Source organism: Capricornis sumatraensis, chromosome 4 (genome assembly GCF_032405125.1).
Source record: "Capricornis sumatraensis isolate serow.1 chromosome 4, serow.2, whole genome shotgun sequence".
Classification (NCBI taxonomy): Eukaryota; Metazoa; Chordata; class Mammalia; order Artiodactyla; family Bovidae; genus Capricornis; species Capricornis sumatraensis.
In genome coordinates this window covers 157439261-157453057 of record NC_091072.1, presented here as the reverse complement: position 1 = coordinate 157453057, position 13797 = coordinate 157439261, and the positions used below count along the sequence as shown (strand labels likewise).

Here is a 13797-nt window from a genome sequence, read left to right as displayed (position 1 = left end):
TTGCCCTCAATGTTTCCCAGCATCAGGGTCTTTTCCAATGCATTATCTCTTCGCATCAGGTGGAGCTTCAGCATCAGTCCTTCCAATGACTATTCAGGGTTGATTTCCTTAAGGATGGACTGGTTGGATCTCCTCGCATTCCAAAGGAAGGTTAGGAGTCTTCTCCAGCACCACAGTTCAAAAGCATCAGTTCTTGGCGCTCCAAGTCACATCTGCACATCTTGGACGACTGGGAGCCCCAGATCCTCGCCTGGAGGCGCCCTGGCCTGAAACTGTTCCCACCAGGAAAGTCCGGGGTCATTGAGAGGACAAGGCGGTCAACTGAGACCTGGAGGAAGCAGAAGGCCGGCCGGGGAGGAGCCTGTTAAGGACGCCAAGGGCAACCGTGGCTACCAGCAGGCTGTCCCCGCCCGCGACCTAAAGAGGAAGGAGGCCCCGATGGAGAGCTGGCCTCCTCGGCCTAGGGCCCGGCCGGGCCCCCTCCCGGCCCCCGGGCTGCTGGGCTTGATCCTGCTCCCCTGGACCCTGCCGCTGGCAGGCGCAGGTACGCGGTCCTCCCCTCCTCCCGAGCTCTCTGCCTCGCGCACATCACAGCCGCTTTCATCCGCCGCGCGCGGCTAATTCCCCGGACCCGTCTCGGGGGATTTGCTGGTTGCGTTTGAACATTGCAGACTTCACAGGGGAAGCCTTCGGGGACCAGGAGATGTTTAGCTAATGCCTTGCCGAGGTGGCTTTTGAAGAGGCGGGGCCGCGTCCCCCCTCTCGCTGCTGGAACAGCCTCCCTCTCGGCTCCTCCTGACCCCCTGGCCCCTCAGCGAGGTGGGTGGGCGTTGCTGTGGGCCGGGAAGGGGGGCCATCCGGTGGGGTGTGGGATCTCTGGGGAGGGGCAGCTCACCCGCAAGGTATCTGATTGCGGAACCCACGCCTTGAACCTGCCCATTGGTGTTGCAGTTCCCCGTTGGGAGGGGTGGGGCAGAGGGAGGGAGGCCACCGCTGGTCATAGGGCAAGGTGCCTGGGAAGCTGGGGGGATGGATCCAAGCCTGGTCCTAGGATGGGTGGCCTAGGGGCCAGTTCATCCAGACCAGGGAACTCCCAGGAGTGTCCCCCACCAGGGCTGCCCACCCTGGCTCTGGGGTCTCTGAGGCTGTCTCACCTGGGCAGTGCCCACCCTCCTGTAGCCCCAGCCTCTGCCCATCCTGCTGGGCAGGCTGGGTGCAGGCTGGATGCTTCCCTTTTCATTCACCTTGATTTTTATGAGCCTTCTAGGAGCTGCTCCCACCCTTCTGCTCCATCCTCTCCCTTTCATTCATACCATAAGCAATAACAGCTATATTTGTCCATATATTTTTTAAAAATGTATTTATTTGGCTGCGCTGGGTGTTAGTTGCGACCTGCGAGATCTCTAGTTGCAACATGTGAATTCTTAGTTGTGGCATGTGGGATCTAGTTCCCTGACCAGGGAATTAACCCGGGCCCCCTGCATTGGGAGAGCAGAGTCTTAGCCACTGAACCAGCAGGGAGGTTCGACATCTACTCTTATTATCATAAATTAGCCTCTCTGCGCACATAAGCTGGGCTTTACACTTGTACTCAGGCCCCTTCAAGGCACCCTTGGGGCGCTGTTCCCACTGGCACCATGTAAGCACCGAGAAATTGAGGCCCAGCATAGCTGGCCTACAGCCTGGAGGGTGAGTAGAGGCCAGGTTCAGCTCTGAACTGACCCTTGGAAGTGGGCTCCAGGGATCCTCTTGCCTTTCTTTGTAGAGAACATCCTTCACAAAAAATCTACCCCTTTGGGAAGGCAAGACTCAACTGGGTGTACCCACCCCTACCGCAGGCCTGACAGCCCAGCCCCTGTGAGGTCATCTCCTGTGCACCTCACACCCCCCACCCCGTCACCAACCACCGCCCCCAATGCAAAGAAGGCTGAGGAAATGCAGCTTCTTGGTGACAACGTGTTGAAACTCGTTCGTTTTCGTTTTCCCCCCAGTTCCCATCATTTCTCTTTGTGTGGTCCCTCTTCCCCAAAAGGGACCCCCGCACACCCCAATAACTGAGTAGAAGAGACTTTTGGGGGTGCTGCTGTGAAAAGTGCCGTTTGTAACTGTCTTGACCACAAACAAACAACATATTCCCTGCCCCCGCCCCCCCAGGATTGCAGGAAACATTGTACACAAGAGAAACTCTGCTCTTTCGCAAGAGGTGGAAACACCTTGTGGTCTCCTCTCAGAGCAGCAGACAGCACCCAGTCCTCCTGGTCCTTCCCCTGCGGGTCCTGGGTTCTGTCTCTAAGCTGTGCCACGCCCCTCCCCACCCTCTGGTCTCTGAGCTTTGAGAGTTTGATGGAGGGAATCCAGTTTCTCTCACATCCCCCAAACCGCCCCTGACCTCACGCACCTGCCTGGTGCAGCCAGCTCCATCAACCACCAGCACCAAGACTCAGCCTGCAGCCTCAGCAGTGTCCCTGGGGGACCTTGGAGAGCGTCGTCGTTGAAGCTTGGGCTCGATGAACTGTTTCCCTGGACCACCTGATGTAGGGTTGTGTGCAGGCCAGGGAGTCTGGATCTGAGCTCTGCTTTGGACCTGGGCCCCTGGGCAGGCTCTTTCTTTCTTTCTTTTTTTTGATATTTATATTTCTTTACTTGTTTATTTGGCTGCAAGGGGTCTTTGTTGTGTCACGCGAGATCTTCAGCTGTGACATGAGAACTCTTAGTTGTGGCACGTGGGGTCTAGCTCCCTGACCAAGGATCGAACCCAGGCTCTCTGCATTGGGAGTGAGGAGTCTTAGACCCTGGTGGTTGTTGTTGTTTAGTCACTAAGTCATGTCCTACTCTTTTTGCGACCCCATGGGCTGTAGCCCACCAGGTTCCTCTGTCCATGTGATTCTCCAGGCCAGAATACTGGAGTGGGTTGCCATTTCCTTCTCCAGGGGATCTTCCTGGACCAGGGATCGAACCCGGGTCTCCTGCTGCTGCCGCTGCTGCTAAGCTGCTTTAGTCGTGTCCGACTCTGTGCGACCCCAGAGACGGCAGGCCACCAGGCTCCGCCATCCCTGGGATTCTCCAGGCGAGAACACTGGAGTGGGTTGCCATTTCCTTCTCCAGTGCATGAAAGGGAGAAGTGAAAGTGAAGTCACTCAGTCGTGTCTGACTCTTCGCGACCCCGTAGACTGCAGCCTACCAGGCTCCTCTGTCCATGGGATTTTCCAGGCAAGAGCACTGGAGTGGGGTGCCATCGCCTTCTCCATTGTCTCCTGCATTGGCGGGCAAATTCTCTACTACTGAGCCACCTGGGAAGCCCTTTAGCCACTGGAGTACCAGGGAAGTCCCCTTGGGCAGGCCCTTGATGTTGCTCGATGGCCTCACCTGTCAAGCGGCTGCAATAGTAATGCCTGAAGGTGCACGTGATGAGAGCTCAGAGAATGTCAGGCACCTGCCTGCCTAGCAGAGCCAATCAAGATGCAAGATTCAGTTGGCTGGCTCTACATCTTGGGGAGCCCCCAGCCTCCTTGGGGTCACTCTGACCTTTCCAGAGGTCTAGCAACACCCTGGGATGGCATCTCAGGACCATTCTTGCTCCCAACCTTCCTCCCCTGCTCTCCTCTGATCTCTCTGCAAATTCTACTTTTCTCAAAGGGTCTAGCGGCTACCTCTGGTCTGAAGGGCACCTCTTAGAGGAGAATCATCTGAGTCTGAGGCTCAGCTTTCCTGAGAGCAGCTACACGCCTGCTCTAGCCCTGCTTCCACCAGGCTTTAAGTCACTTCCAAGGGCTTTGAAGCCAGACAGAGCTTGTTCAAATCCTGCCTTCTTCTGTTGACTGCTGTGTGACCTCAGGCAAGTTCCTTAACCTTTCTGAGCCTTGGTGTCCTCAACAAACAGTCTCCAGTCTCTCCCTGGCTGTATTTATTTCTCAACTATTCATTAAAGAGGACTAGTTCCAGGCACTGGGGGGAACTGGGGGTGAATAAGCCGCAGCCCCTACTCCCAGCCTGGCGGAAACCATGAGACTCACCCGCAGAAACACGACCCCAGGGCCAGAGTCCTGATGCAGGCTCGCCTCCCCTCCCCCGTTAGCTCTGGACTCAGGTGTCACCGCTTCCTTTGTTGTCCAAAAGATGTTCGGGAGCCTGCTGCCTCCCTCCCCGCAGCTCCAGGCCTCTGTCAGGACTGGCTTCTGCTTTTGATCTTCGTCTAATCCCAATAAAGAGCTTCCGAGGCAGGCGGAGGAGAAGACCTCCCTGTTGGAGGTGGGGCAGAGCGGGTGCTGGAGGGGGCGGGTGGGTGGGTGGCAGGCACAGCAGGAATGAAGGCTGGGAGGCCAGAAGGCAGAGCCCGGGGGCGGGGATGGAGAGAGGTTCAGACTCGCTGGGGAGGAGGGTCTCTTAGTAGAGCTGCAGGATACGATTCCCGCTGGGATGTGGGTCTGGGTGGGTCATAAACGCCTGTCAGGTAGGAGTGCAGATGCCGTTCTGATGGGGCATTGTCAGTGCTTTCTCTTTTAAAATTGCGAAATAGAATACATACGCAGAGAAGTACCATAAATATTATAAAGCCAAGTCTGGCGTGCCTACCATCCAGGTCAAGAAAGAAAACATTAGTATTAGGTACTATAAGTGATCTACAGACGATTTAAAGTGCTGCTAACCTTTGGACAGCATGCATTTGAACTGCTCAGGAACATTTATACACAGGTGTTTTTCAGGAGTAAATACTACAGTAGTAAATACAACAGCTACACTGTTGGTTGACTCTGAGGATGTGGAACCTTGGGTATGGAGGGCCGCCTGTGAAGTTACACTTGGATTTTCAACTGTGCGCGGTTCAGTGCCTCTAACCACCGCGTCGTTCAAGGGTCAGCTGTATATGGGAATCTTATGCCATTTTATGAATCCTATGTCATTATATTATGAAATATAACTTTTGTGGTTATTGTTTAGCCGCTAAGTCCTGTCCTACTCTTTGTGACCCCATGGACTATAGCTTGCCAGGCTCCTCTGTCCATGGGATTTCCCAGGCAATACTGGAATGGGTTGCCATTTCCTACTCCACAGGATCTTTCTGACCCAGGGATCAAATTCGAGTCTCCTATATTACATGTAGGCAGATCTTTACCACTGAGCCCCAGGAGAGCTGCATAAAATATAATACAGACACAGAAAAGTATGATACATATTAAATAAATATAGTCCCATGTGTCTACCATCCAGGTCAAGAAAGAGAACATTCCAGTGCCCCAAAGCCCCTGTATAGGCTTCCCAGGTGGCTCAGTGGTAAAGAACCCACCTGCCAATGCAGGAGATTCGGGTTCAATCCCTGGTCAGGAATATCCCTTGGAGAAGGAAATGGCAACTCACTCCAGTATTCTTGGCTGGAAAATTCCATGGACAGAGGAGCCTGGTGGCCTACAGTCCACGAAGTTGCAAAAGAGTCAGACACGACTGAGCAACTGAAAAACAACAAGCCCCCTGTACCCCCATCACTCTCAAGATACCCTGTCTCTTGAGCATCTGTGGATTTTGGTGTCTGAAATGGGAACCAGTCCTCCATGGAGAGTGAGTGATGACTGTATTCCCATTCCCATGTCCATAAATAAAGTTTTATTGGGACACAGCCATGCCTATCCATTCATGGCTCATTTATGGCTGCTTTTGCCCCCACAACAGCAGAGTAGAGTAGCTGCGATAGAGACCATATGGCTCACAAAGCAGAAAATACTTACTCCCTGGCCCTTTACAGAACACGTTTGTCAACCCCTGCTGTGGAGCGTCCCACTGAATGAACATACTGCGATCTATTTAGTTATGACTGACGTTGCAGGTGTTCCCACCTCGGAACGCTCATGTGTGGTCTCCAGGCACACGTGTGTTCAGTGCCTCCAGCGGGTATGTTCCCATTAAGACTGCTTCTGTCTGCCCTCCCCTCCTCCCTGTGTGAACTGCGAGCTTCACGAGGGCAGGACACCTGTGGACTTACTTGGCATCAAATCCTTGGCTCCCAGCACGGAGCCTGGTGCCCAGAGGATGCCCAGGAAATACTCATAGTAACAGGAAGAATTCAGCTCCCAGACAACCCCCTTCGGAACGCTGAGCAGCTTGGAGATGTGATGCCACCAGGAGAGGAATGACAAACCCTTCCTGACTTGTGACCGAGGGAGCAGGTGCCCGAGAACCCCGAGACAGGATCTGACCCCCTCCAGCTTCCCTGCCCGCTCTGAGCCCCAGCTTCCCTCCTATGCAGGCCTCTTGCCCGGGGCAATAGGAAGGCACATCTGGGACACCAATGACCCCAGGGCTGGCACCTGGGACTGCTCAGGGAAGGTCTATGGGCCTCGACCATGGGGACAGGCTATCTGGAGGAGGTTGGGGGCCTGGCAGGTATCTGCTCTCACCCACCCCGCCAACCCCGTCCCAGGACTGTGTGGGCTGCGGCTGAGATACAGCAGAGCCGGGGGGGGCCCCTTGGAGGCTCTGGGTTCGTCCCTGCTTGCTGCTGATGGGGAGGTTGTAGGGCAGTGGGCAGGAGGGAGGCACCAAGTGGGTGCAGCCCAAGCCCAATGGCAGGCGTGCCCTCCCATCAGGCAGCCCGTCCTCGGACAGTCAGGGGAGGCACTCACTCCAGCGTTGGTCATAGGGTCCAAGGACGCATGTCTGAAGGCAAGTTCATACCTGGCCACACACACCAGATTTAAAACATTGGTTGTTCAGTCGCTCAGTGTCCGACTCTTTGTGACCCCGTGGACTGCAGCACGCCAGGCCTCCCTGTCCCTCACCCTCTCCCAGAGATTTAAAACAGGCACACCCTTTAAATCAGAGCCTCCCCTTCTCAGCTATCCTAAGGAGCTGGGGGCCTAGGAGACAGCCCCTGGTCCCTTGGAGCACAGCTCAGGCTCGCTGCCAGCAGCTGGTTCACTGCAGAGCACCTCGATCTGCCCTGCTGACGACTGCCTGCCCCTGAGCTTTTGGTCCTGCTGGTCCCTTGGCCTGAAAGGTGTCCTCGCATTTGCCCACCTGGTGACTCCACCCTGTTGTTCAAGGTCGAACTCTGGTGCTCTCTCTGCGGTGTCCCTTCGGGTCCACTCTTCCTGCCCTGACAGACTCCGCCTTGCTCCCCACGGTGTTCACCCCTGGTTCTGAATGTGCAGGAGCTCAGAAGTGTGGGACAGGACTGAGCTCACCTGCGGCAGGGGAGGGGAGGGGCGACCCAGGAACAGGGATTCAACTTCTGGGGGTGGGCTGTGTAAGGAAGAGGGCAGGGGAAGGCTGGAGAGGAGGGGTCTGCAGGGTCAGGGTCAAGGCTGGAAAGGAGCCACAGCTTAGTCTCAGGGTCTTGACTGACCTCCAGCGTGGAAAGCACCAGGGGTTGGGGGTTGGGAAGGGTGGGGTGGAGGGCGGGGCTGAGATAGGGTGGGAGGGGCGGGGATGGGTGGGAGGGGAGGGGCGGGGATGGGTGGGAGGGGAGGGGCGGGGATGGGTGGGAGGGGAGGGGCGGGGATGGGTGGGAGGTGAGGGACGGGATGGGAGGTGAGGGACGGGATGGGAGGGGATGGGATGGGATGGGAGGGGCGGCAGGGGAGGACCCGCTGGCACACTGGCGGAGGCGGAAGGGGCGGGAGAGGAGGAAGGAGCGCGCCGAGTGATTTTGTGCCCGAGCCGGTAGGAGCTTTGGGGAGGTGGAGATTTAAAAGAAGTCGGGGTAAAGGTGATCGGCACAGGTATCCCCGCGAAGAAGTTAGTGAGTTATCAGCCAGAAGCGTTTTTATATTAAAAGGAGGCTGGAGCTGGTTGGGGGCGGGTAGTGAACCCCACAGAACAAAACCACGGATGCGAGGGTTTCAGGCTGCTGAGGAAGCCTGTCTGGAGCTCACTAGTATTTCTCTCTGTCCTCTCTCTAACAGGAAGTGTGATCAGGTCACTTCCCAATTTCGAAGCCCGCAGAGGTTCCCCAGGTTTCTAGGTCAACATTCAACCCCCAGTCTCCTCCTGGCCCCCACCGGAACCATTTCTTTCAACTCCACCAGGGCTCTGGAGCCCCCCAACTCCCTGCCCTGGCTCAAGGCTTGTAGAAGCTTCCTTGTGCTCAAACCCCCTCGCTCTGACTCTCCCGTTTAAACCTGGCTCCTGCTCTTCCTTCAAAGTTCAGCTCAGTAAAGAGGTGGGAAAGAAAGATCAAAACGCTCACAGCTGTGATTCCAGTGGGGCAGGACTGCACACAAGCTCCCGGCCTCCTTGATCCCTCTCTGTGGCTTCCAGAGTGTGCACAGGGAGCGTGTTGCACGCTTTCATAATGGAAGGGGGTGCCCTGAAGAGTTCTAATTTAAAAAAAAAACTGCCGCTCCCAGGGTTCCCTCTCCAGGAAGCCCTGCCTGCCGCTGGGCTGGCCGTCCACTGGGTTTCGGTCGCCCCTGAGACTTCCCTTTATCTCACCCCTTTCAGTTTTGTCAGGCAGCCCCCTTTCCCAGCGGCAGTGGGACCTCGAGGGGCCACAGACGCCTTGCTGAAGGGGGTGTCCTGGTGGGGTCTCTCCGCTCGCTCCATTTCTCTCCTTTCAGAGACAAGGGGCAGCACCTACTCCACCCGTTGGCTCTGCCACACCTTCACCCCATCCTGACAGCCCTCTCTGAAGACAGAACGGGTTGTAAAGTGAGAAACAGTCCCACGTTCCCCCAGTCCACACTCTCAAATGAGTCCCCAAGTTTGAGCAACTTGCCTTTCAAAACAAGCCAGAAGGGGAGTGACTGCTGTAAATATACCAATTAACACCAGTGAAGCTTAGACATTTCTGGACTAAACACTTGACGGTCTGCCCTTGGTTTGTGTCCCCACGTGGCCGCTGTGCACCCAGGGGCCAGAGTCTGGAGGCCTGAGAACAAGATGAAGCAGACGTGGAAGCGCCCTCCCCCTACCTCCAGGCAAGCCACATCCGTGAGCGTCTTTGTCATTCGGAGGTGTTGAAAGATGTGACAGCCAGTCTGATGGCAGTGTTCCGGGGGCATGAGCGCTAAAAAGCTCCAGGATACACATGCTCTGTTCAAAGACTGCCTTCCAGCTCCGGGTCCGAGCTTCCTCCTAATCAGCCGCTCGGTCCACGCACTGCGGTGTTTGATGCGCGTGCCCCGAAGGACTTGCCCATTTTTCGGTGGCGTCCTGGGATTCGTGCTCGGGCGAATGGCCAGAGCCCCATGATAAAACCAGCAGTCCCACACCTGCAGCCCTTCAGAAGGGCCTTGAAAAAGAGGCCCGGCTCTGAGAGATGCCAGAACTAAATTGGAGGGCAGAACTCCTGCCTAAAATAAAGACCGTGGGAACGGCTTTCTTCTGTAGCCGGAGAATCAAAGTGTTTTCATTTAAAATCGACCTAAGTTGGAATGGCTACCTTTGATCACCACCTCTGGGCTACAGAGCCTTGGCTCGGTGCCCTAGAAAGGATGGCGTTCCGGGCAGAGGGGGAAGCTGGGGCCAGGGCTTGGCTCAGGGTTGGTGGGGGAGAGGCGCAGAGAGTGGGCCAGGGCAGCTGGGGCACGGGTGGTGCTGGGGAGCGTGTCAGATCCTGGGGGGGAGGGGATGTCACTACTGCAGTTGGTGGGGGGGAAGCTGGCTCTGGCTGGCCTTGCCACAGGACCAGCTATGCAGGGCTCATGGGGCCCGCTGGTTTCCATTTCCTTCTCCAGGGGGATCTTCCTGACCCAGGGACTGAAGCTGGGTCTCCTGCAGTCGCTCAGTCGTGTCTGACTCTTTGCGACCCCATGAATCGCAGCATGCCAGGCCTCCCATTCCATCACCAACTCCAGGAGTTCACTCAGATTCACGTCCATCGAGTCCGTGATGCCATCCAGCCATCTCATCCTCTGTCGTCCCTTCTTCCTCCTGCTCCCAATCCCTCCCAGCATCAGGGTCTTTTCCAATGAGTCAACTCTTCGCATGAGGTGGCCAAAGTTCTGGAGTTTCAGCTTTAGCATCCGTCCTTCCAATGAACACCTGGGACTGTTTTTCATTAGAATGGTCTGCCTGTTAGATGACCCAAATTTAGGGGAAGGGCCTCTGAATTTTTATCTCCCTTTAAAAGGGGGCAGTTCTTTTATGCGAAAAGTGTTTTCTGTTTTGCTTGCTCTGAGGTTTTAAAATGCTTGCCTCAAGTAGTGGTTAAGGGGTTAGGGCTTTGCTGGTAGCTCAGTGGTGAAGAATTGGCCTGGAGAAGGGCACGGCAACCCACTCCTGTAGTCTTGCCTGGAGAATCCCATGGACAGAGGAGCCTGGTGGGCTACAGACCATGGGGTCACAAAGAGTCGGACATGACTGAGCGACTGAGCACAGCCGGTGCAGGAGACGTGGGTCTGATCCCTGGTCCAGGCAGATCCCACAAGCCAAGGAGCAGCTGAGCCTGAGCGCCACAACTATTGAACCTGTGCCCTGGAGCCCAGGGGCTGCGCTACTGAGCCCGTGTGCCACAGACACGCAGGTGCCCTGGAGCCCGTGCTCGGCCACAGGAGAAGCCACTGCCCTGAGCAGCCCGCAGGCTGCAAAGAAGAGCAGCCCCTACGCACTGCAACCAGGGCAAAGCCCGAGCAGCAGCGAAGACCCAGCACAGCCAAAAGTAAATAAATAGATTCACTAAGTCAAAATGAGAGAGACAGAGTTGGGGGGTTAGGGAATTCCCTGGCGGCCCAGTGGCTAAGACTCTGAGCTTTCTTTCACTGCAGTGGGGGACAGGTTCCTTCCTTGGTTGGGGAACTAAGATCTCACATGTTGCAGTGCGACCAGTTAAAAAGAAAGACAAAAATAGAGAGAGTAGGGTTATTGACTCAAAGAGACTCAGCCTAAAATCCCACGTTCACCACCAGGCTCCTCTGGTGGCGCAGACAGTAAAGAGTCTGCCTGCCATGCAGGTGACCTGGGTTCGATCCCTGGGTTGGGAGGAAGATCCCCTGGAGAAGGAAATGGCTACCCACTCCAGTATTCTGCCTGGAGAATCCCATGGACAGAGGAGCCTGGAGGGCTATATAGTCCAGGGGTTTGCAAAGAGTTGGACATGACTGAGTGACTAACCCTTTCCACCACTATTAAGCCCTTTGCTGATTGGACAAACCTCTCCACTCTCTGAGCCTCAGTTGTTTCATCTGTGAAAGGGAACAGGCCTAGTGGAGGTTGGTTCTTAACACAGGCTTGACTGCGAAGCCTGAGGGTCTGTGCTGTATAAACAGAGTGTGTGCGCACAGGAGCAGCTCAGGGAGGGGCTGAGTGAGTCCTGTCCACCTAGAGGCTGGCTGCACAGTCTGTGGAGGAGAAGGGCACAGGAGGATGTGCTGGGCAGCGGGAACAGTGTGGGCAAAGGCTCAAGAGCCTGGCAAGCTTGGCATATGTTGGGGAGCGAACAAGTGAGAACCGAGGATAGCTGAGTTGGGCTGCACAGCGCCTGGAGGAATAGGCTGGATCCTCCAGGCTAGGGAACTTAAAAAAAAAAAATTCCTTAACAGTGGCCCCAAGTTAAGGGATACATGGTTATAGTGTGACCCTGTCTGAACCCAGTTGTACCAATGTAACAAGCCAGAAGGTCATAAACAGCGACCTTACTACAAATGAGATGCTCTCTGTTCTATTTCTTTTTTTTTAATTGTGTGTCTTGACCCTGTAAATTGATTTCAGACTTATTCCTGGGCCTCCTATGGTTGGTTGGGGAGGGTGGGCATTCAGACAGGGTCAGGCAGGGCAGGAGCAAGATGGCAGGTGGCTCCCTTGGGGGCAGTGCCAGGCTGGCCGGGCAGGGGAGGAGAGAAGGCTGGATGCTGGAGCTGTCAGAGGAGGATGTGCTGGGAGCGGGAGGTCTGATGGGGTGGGCACCCCTCTCACCCCCAGTCAAGTTCCTTGATGGCAAATCTGCACCCCCCACACACCCCCAGAGGACTCAGCTTGGAGTCCCTGGGCCAGAGGTGGGAGTGAGGCGCCGACTGCCAACCAGCTCTCAAACCCACAGTTCAAGCGCCCACAGATTCAAAAGAAGAACCAGAAAAGGAAGGAATCAGGCACCAGCGGGTGGTAGATAAAGTCTTTCCCAACCAGGGCAGCAGACACACGGGCAGGATGGGGGAAGAGCAGCAGGAGGCTCCTGGCGGGGAGGGCTCTTGGGCACACACTGCTCAGCCCACGGGACAGCCTCTACAGCCAAGCCCAGGATCCACGCCCCAAGGTGTCTACCCCCATGTCCAGCCCAGCACAGGGCCTGAGGTGTCAGAGAGGCTTGGGGCAGGAGGCGCAGGGCCTCTTAGGGGATCCCATCATGCCTGGAGACCACCCCGTGCTGCGGTGCTCCGTGCTGAGGGCCTGTCACTTACATGGGCAGAAGAGTCAGGCTGGCATTTGCTCTTCCAGGTTCCCAGCGAGGACTTAGGACTGGTCTGGCTTCCCTGCCTGCTGTCACTGGGGAGAGGCAGCCCGGCTCTATGGCAGGCATGCTGTGTTCTTGGACCCATTTTATCACATGACAACCCTGTGAGCTTGGCCTTGTTCTTCTCCCCTTGTTTCAGGGAAGACACTGAGGTTCAGAGAGGTAAAGGCACTTGCCTAAGTTTGCACAGCTTTTTAAAAATATATTTATTTATTTGGCTGCGCTGGATCTTAGTTGCGGCGCATAAGATCTTTGATCTTTGGTGGGGTGTGTGGAATCTTTTAGTTGTGATGTGCAGGTTCTAGTTCCCTGACCAGGGGTCGAACTCAGTCCCCTTGCAAGGGGAGCATGGAATCTTAGCCACCCAACCAGCAGGGGACGTCCCAAGCTTGCACAGCTTCCAATGGCAGAGCCAGGATCTGAACCGAGGCTGGCTGCCTCCAGAGACTGGTCTTCTCCCAAACACCTCCTGCCCCCTCATTTCTGGCCAGGCCCCTGGCTTTCTAGCAGTCCTTGGAGCTGCCAATAAGTGAGGGAGGAGGAGGTGGTGGTTGTTGTTGAGCCGCCAAGTCCTGTGCGACAATTTGTGACCCGAGGGACTGTAGCCCAGGCTCCTCTCTCCATGGGATTTCCCAAGAATACTGAAGTGAGTTGCTATTCCCTTCTCCAGGGGATCTTCCTGACCCAGGGATTGAACCCACATCTCCTGCATGGACAGGTGCGTTCTTTACCACTGAGCCACCGGGGAAATCCGATGGTGGAGGTACCATCCCTGAAAACACCGTCTCCCGCAAAGCAGGAGTGGGTGGGCTTCGTGGGGGTAGCTTGTGCTCCCCAGAGCAAGCTTCTGTCCATGCGGTTGTGTGGGGCTGGGGAGAGGAGGACTCCGGGATTTGTCATAAGCAGCCAAGCTCTCCAGCAGAGCTGGACTGGGGTGGTGGCTCTGGGGATCAGGGCCCTCCCAGACACCCCACTGCAACTGTTTCCAGTCCCTCCCTCGCTGACCCTGCTCCCAGCCGGCTCCCACTCACCGTGGACCTCACCCAGCAGGGGTGCCCCTCCTCCGGCCCTGCACCATCCACACTGACACAGGCTCACAACTCTCCCTCCAGAAAAACTCCCCCTGGACCCGACCTGCAAATTCTCCCTGCGCCTCCTGCTCCCACATTTCAGGTCTGCTCTGGAAAGAGCAGTCGCCTCCAGCCCCTCTTCCCTTCTGCCACCAAGCTGTCCCCCCTGCAGAAAACGCCAGATTCCTTAAAGCACTTCCCTCCTGGTGCCTGTCCCAGCCTAGGCTGCACTGGGGATGCACAGAATAATCCAAAATCTACGCTGGGATGCTCCTGCAGCCCAGACCTCTTGGTGTGCGGAGATGGTCCTGGAGCTGCGCCAGCCGTTCTGAGCGAGTCGGAGCGCTG

At 56.1% G+C, this 13797-nt stretch overlaps 1 protein-coding gene across 1 annotated transcript in view; it reads left to right on the top strand.

Moving 5' to 3' along the window:
- The first annotated feature begins 417 nt into the window (after positions 1-417).
- Positions 418-13797, top strand: part of NFAM1 (NFAT activating protein with ITAM motif 1) — a 35428-nt gene continuing 22048 nt past the window's right edge. The window contains exon 1 of the mRNA XM_068971779.1: positions 418-544. Within this exon, the coding sequence (XP_068827880.1) occupies positions 439-544 (106 nt within the window). The 5' untranslated portion in view covers positions 418-438. The remainder of the gene's footprint in view (positions 545-13797) is intronic.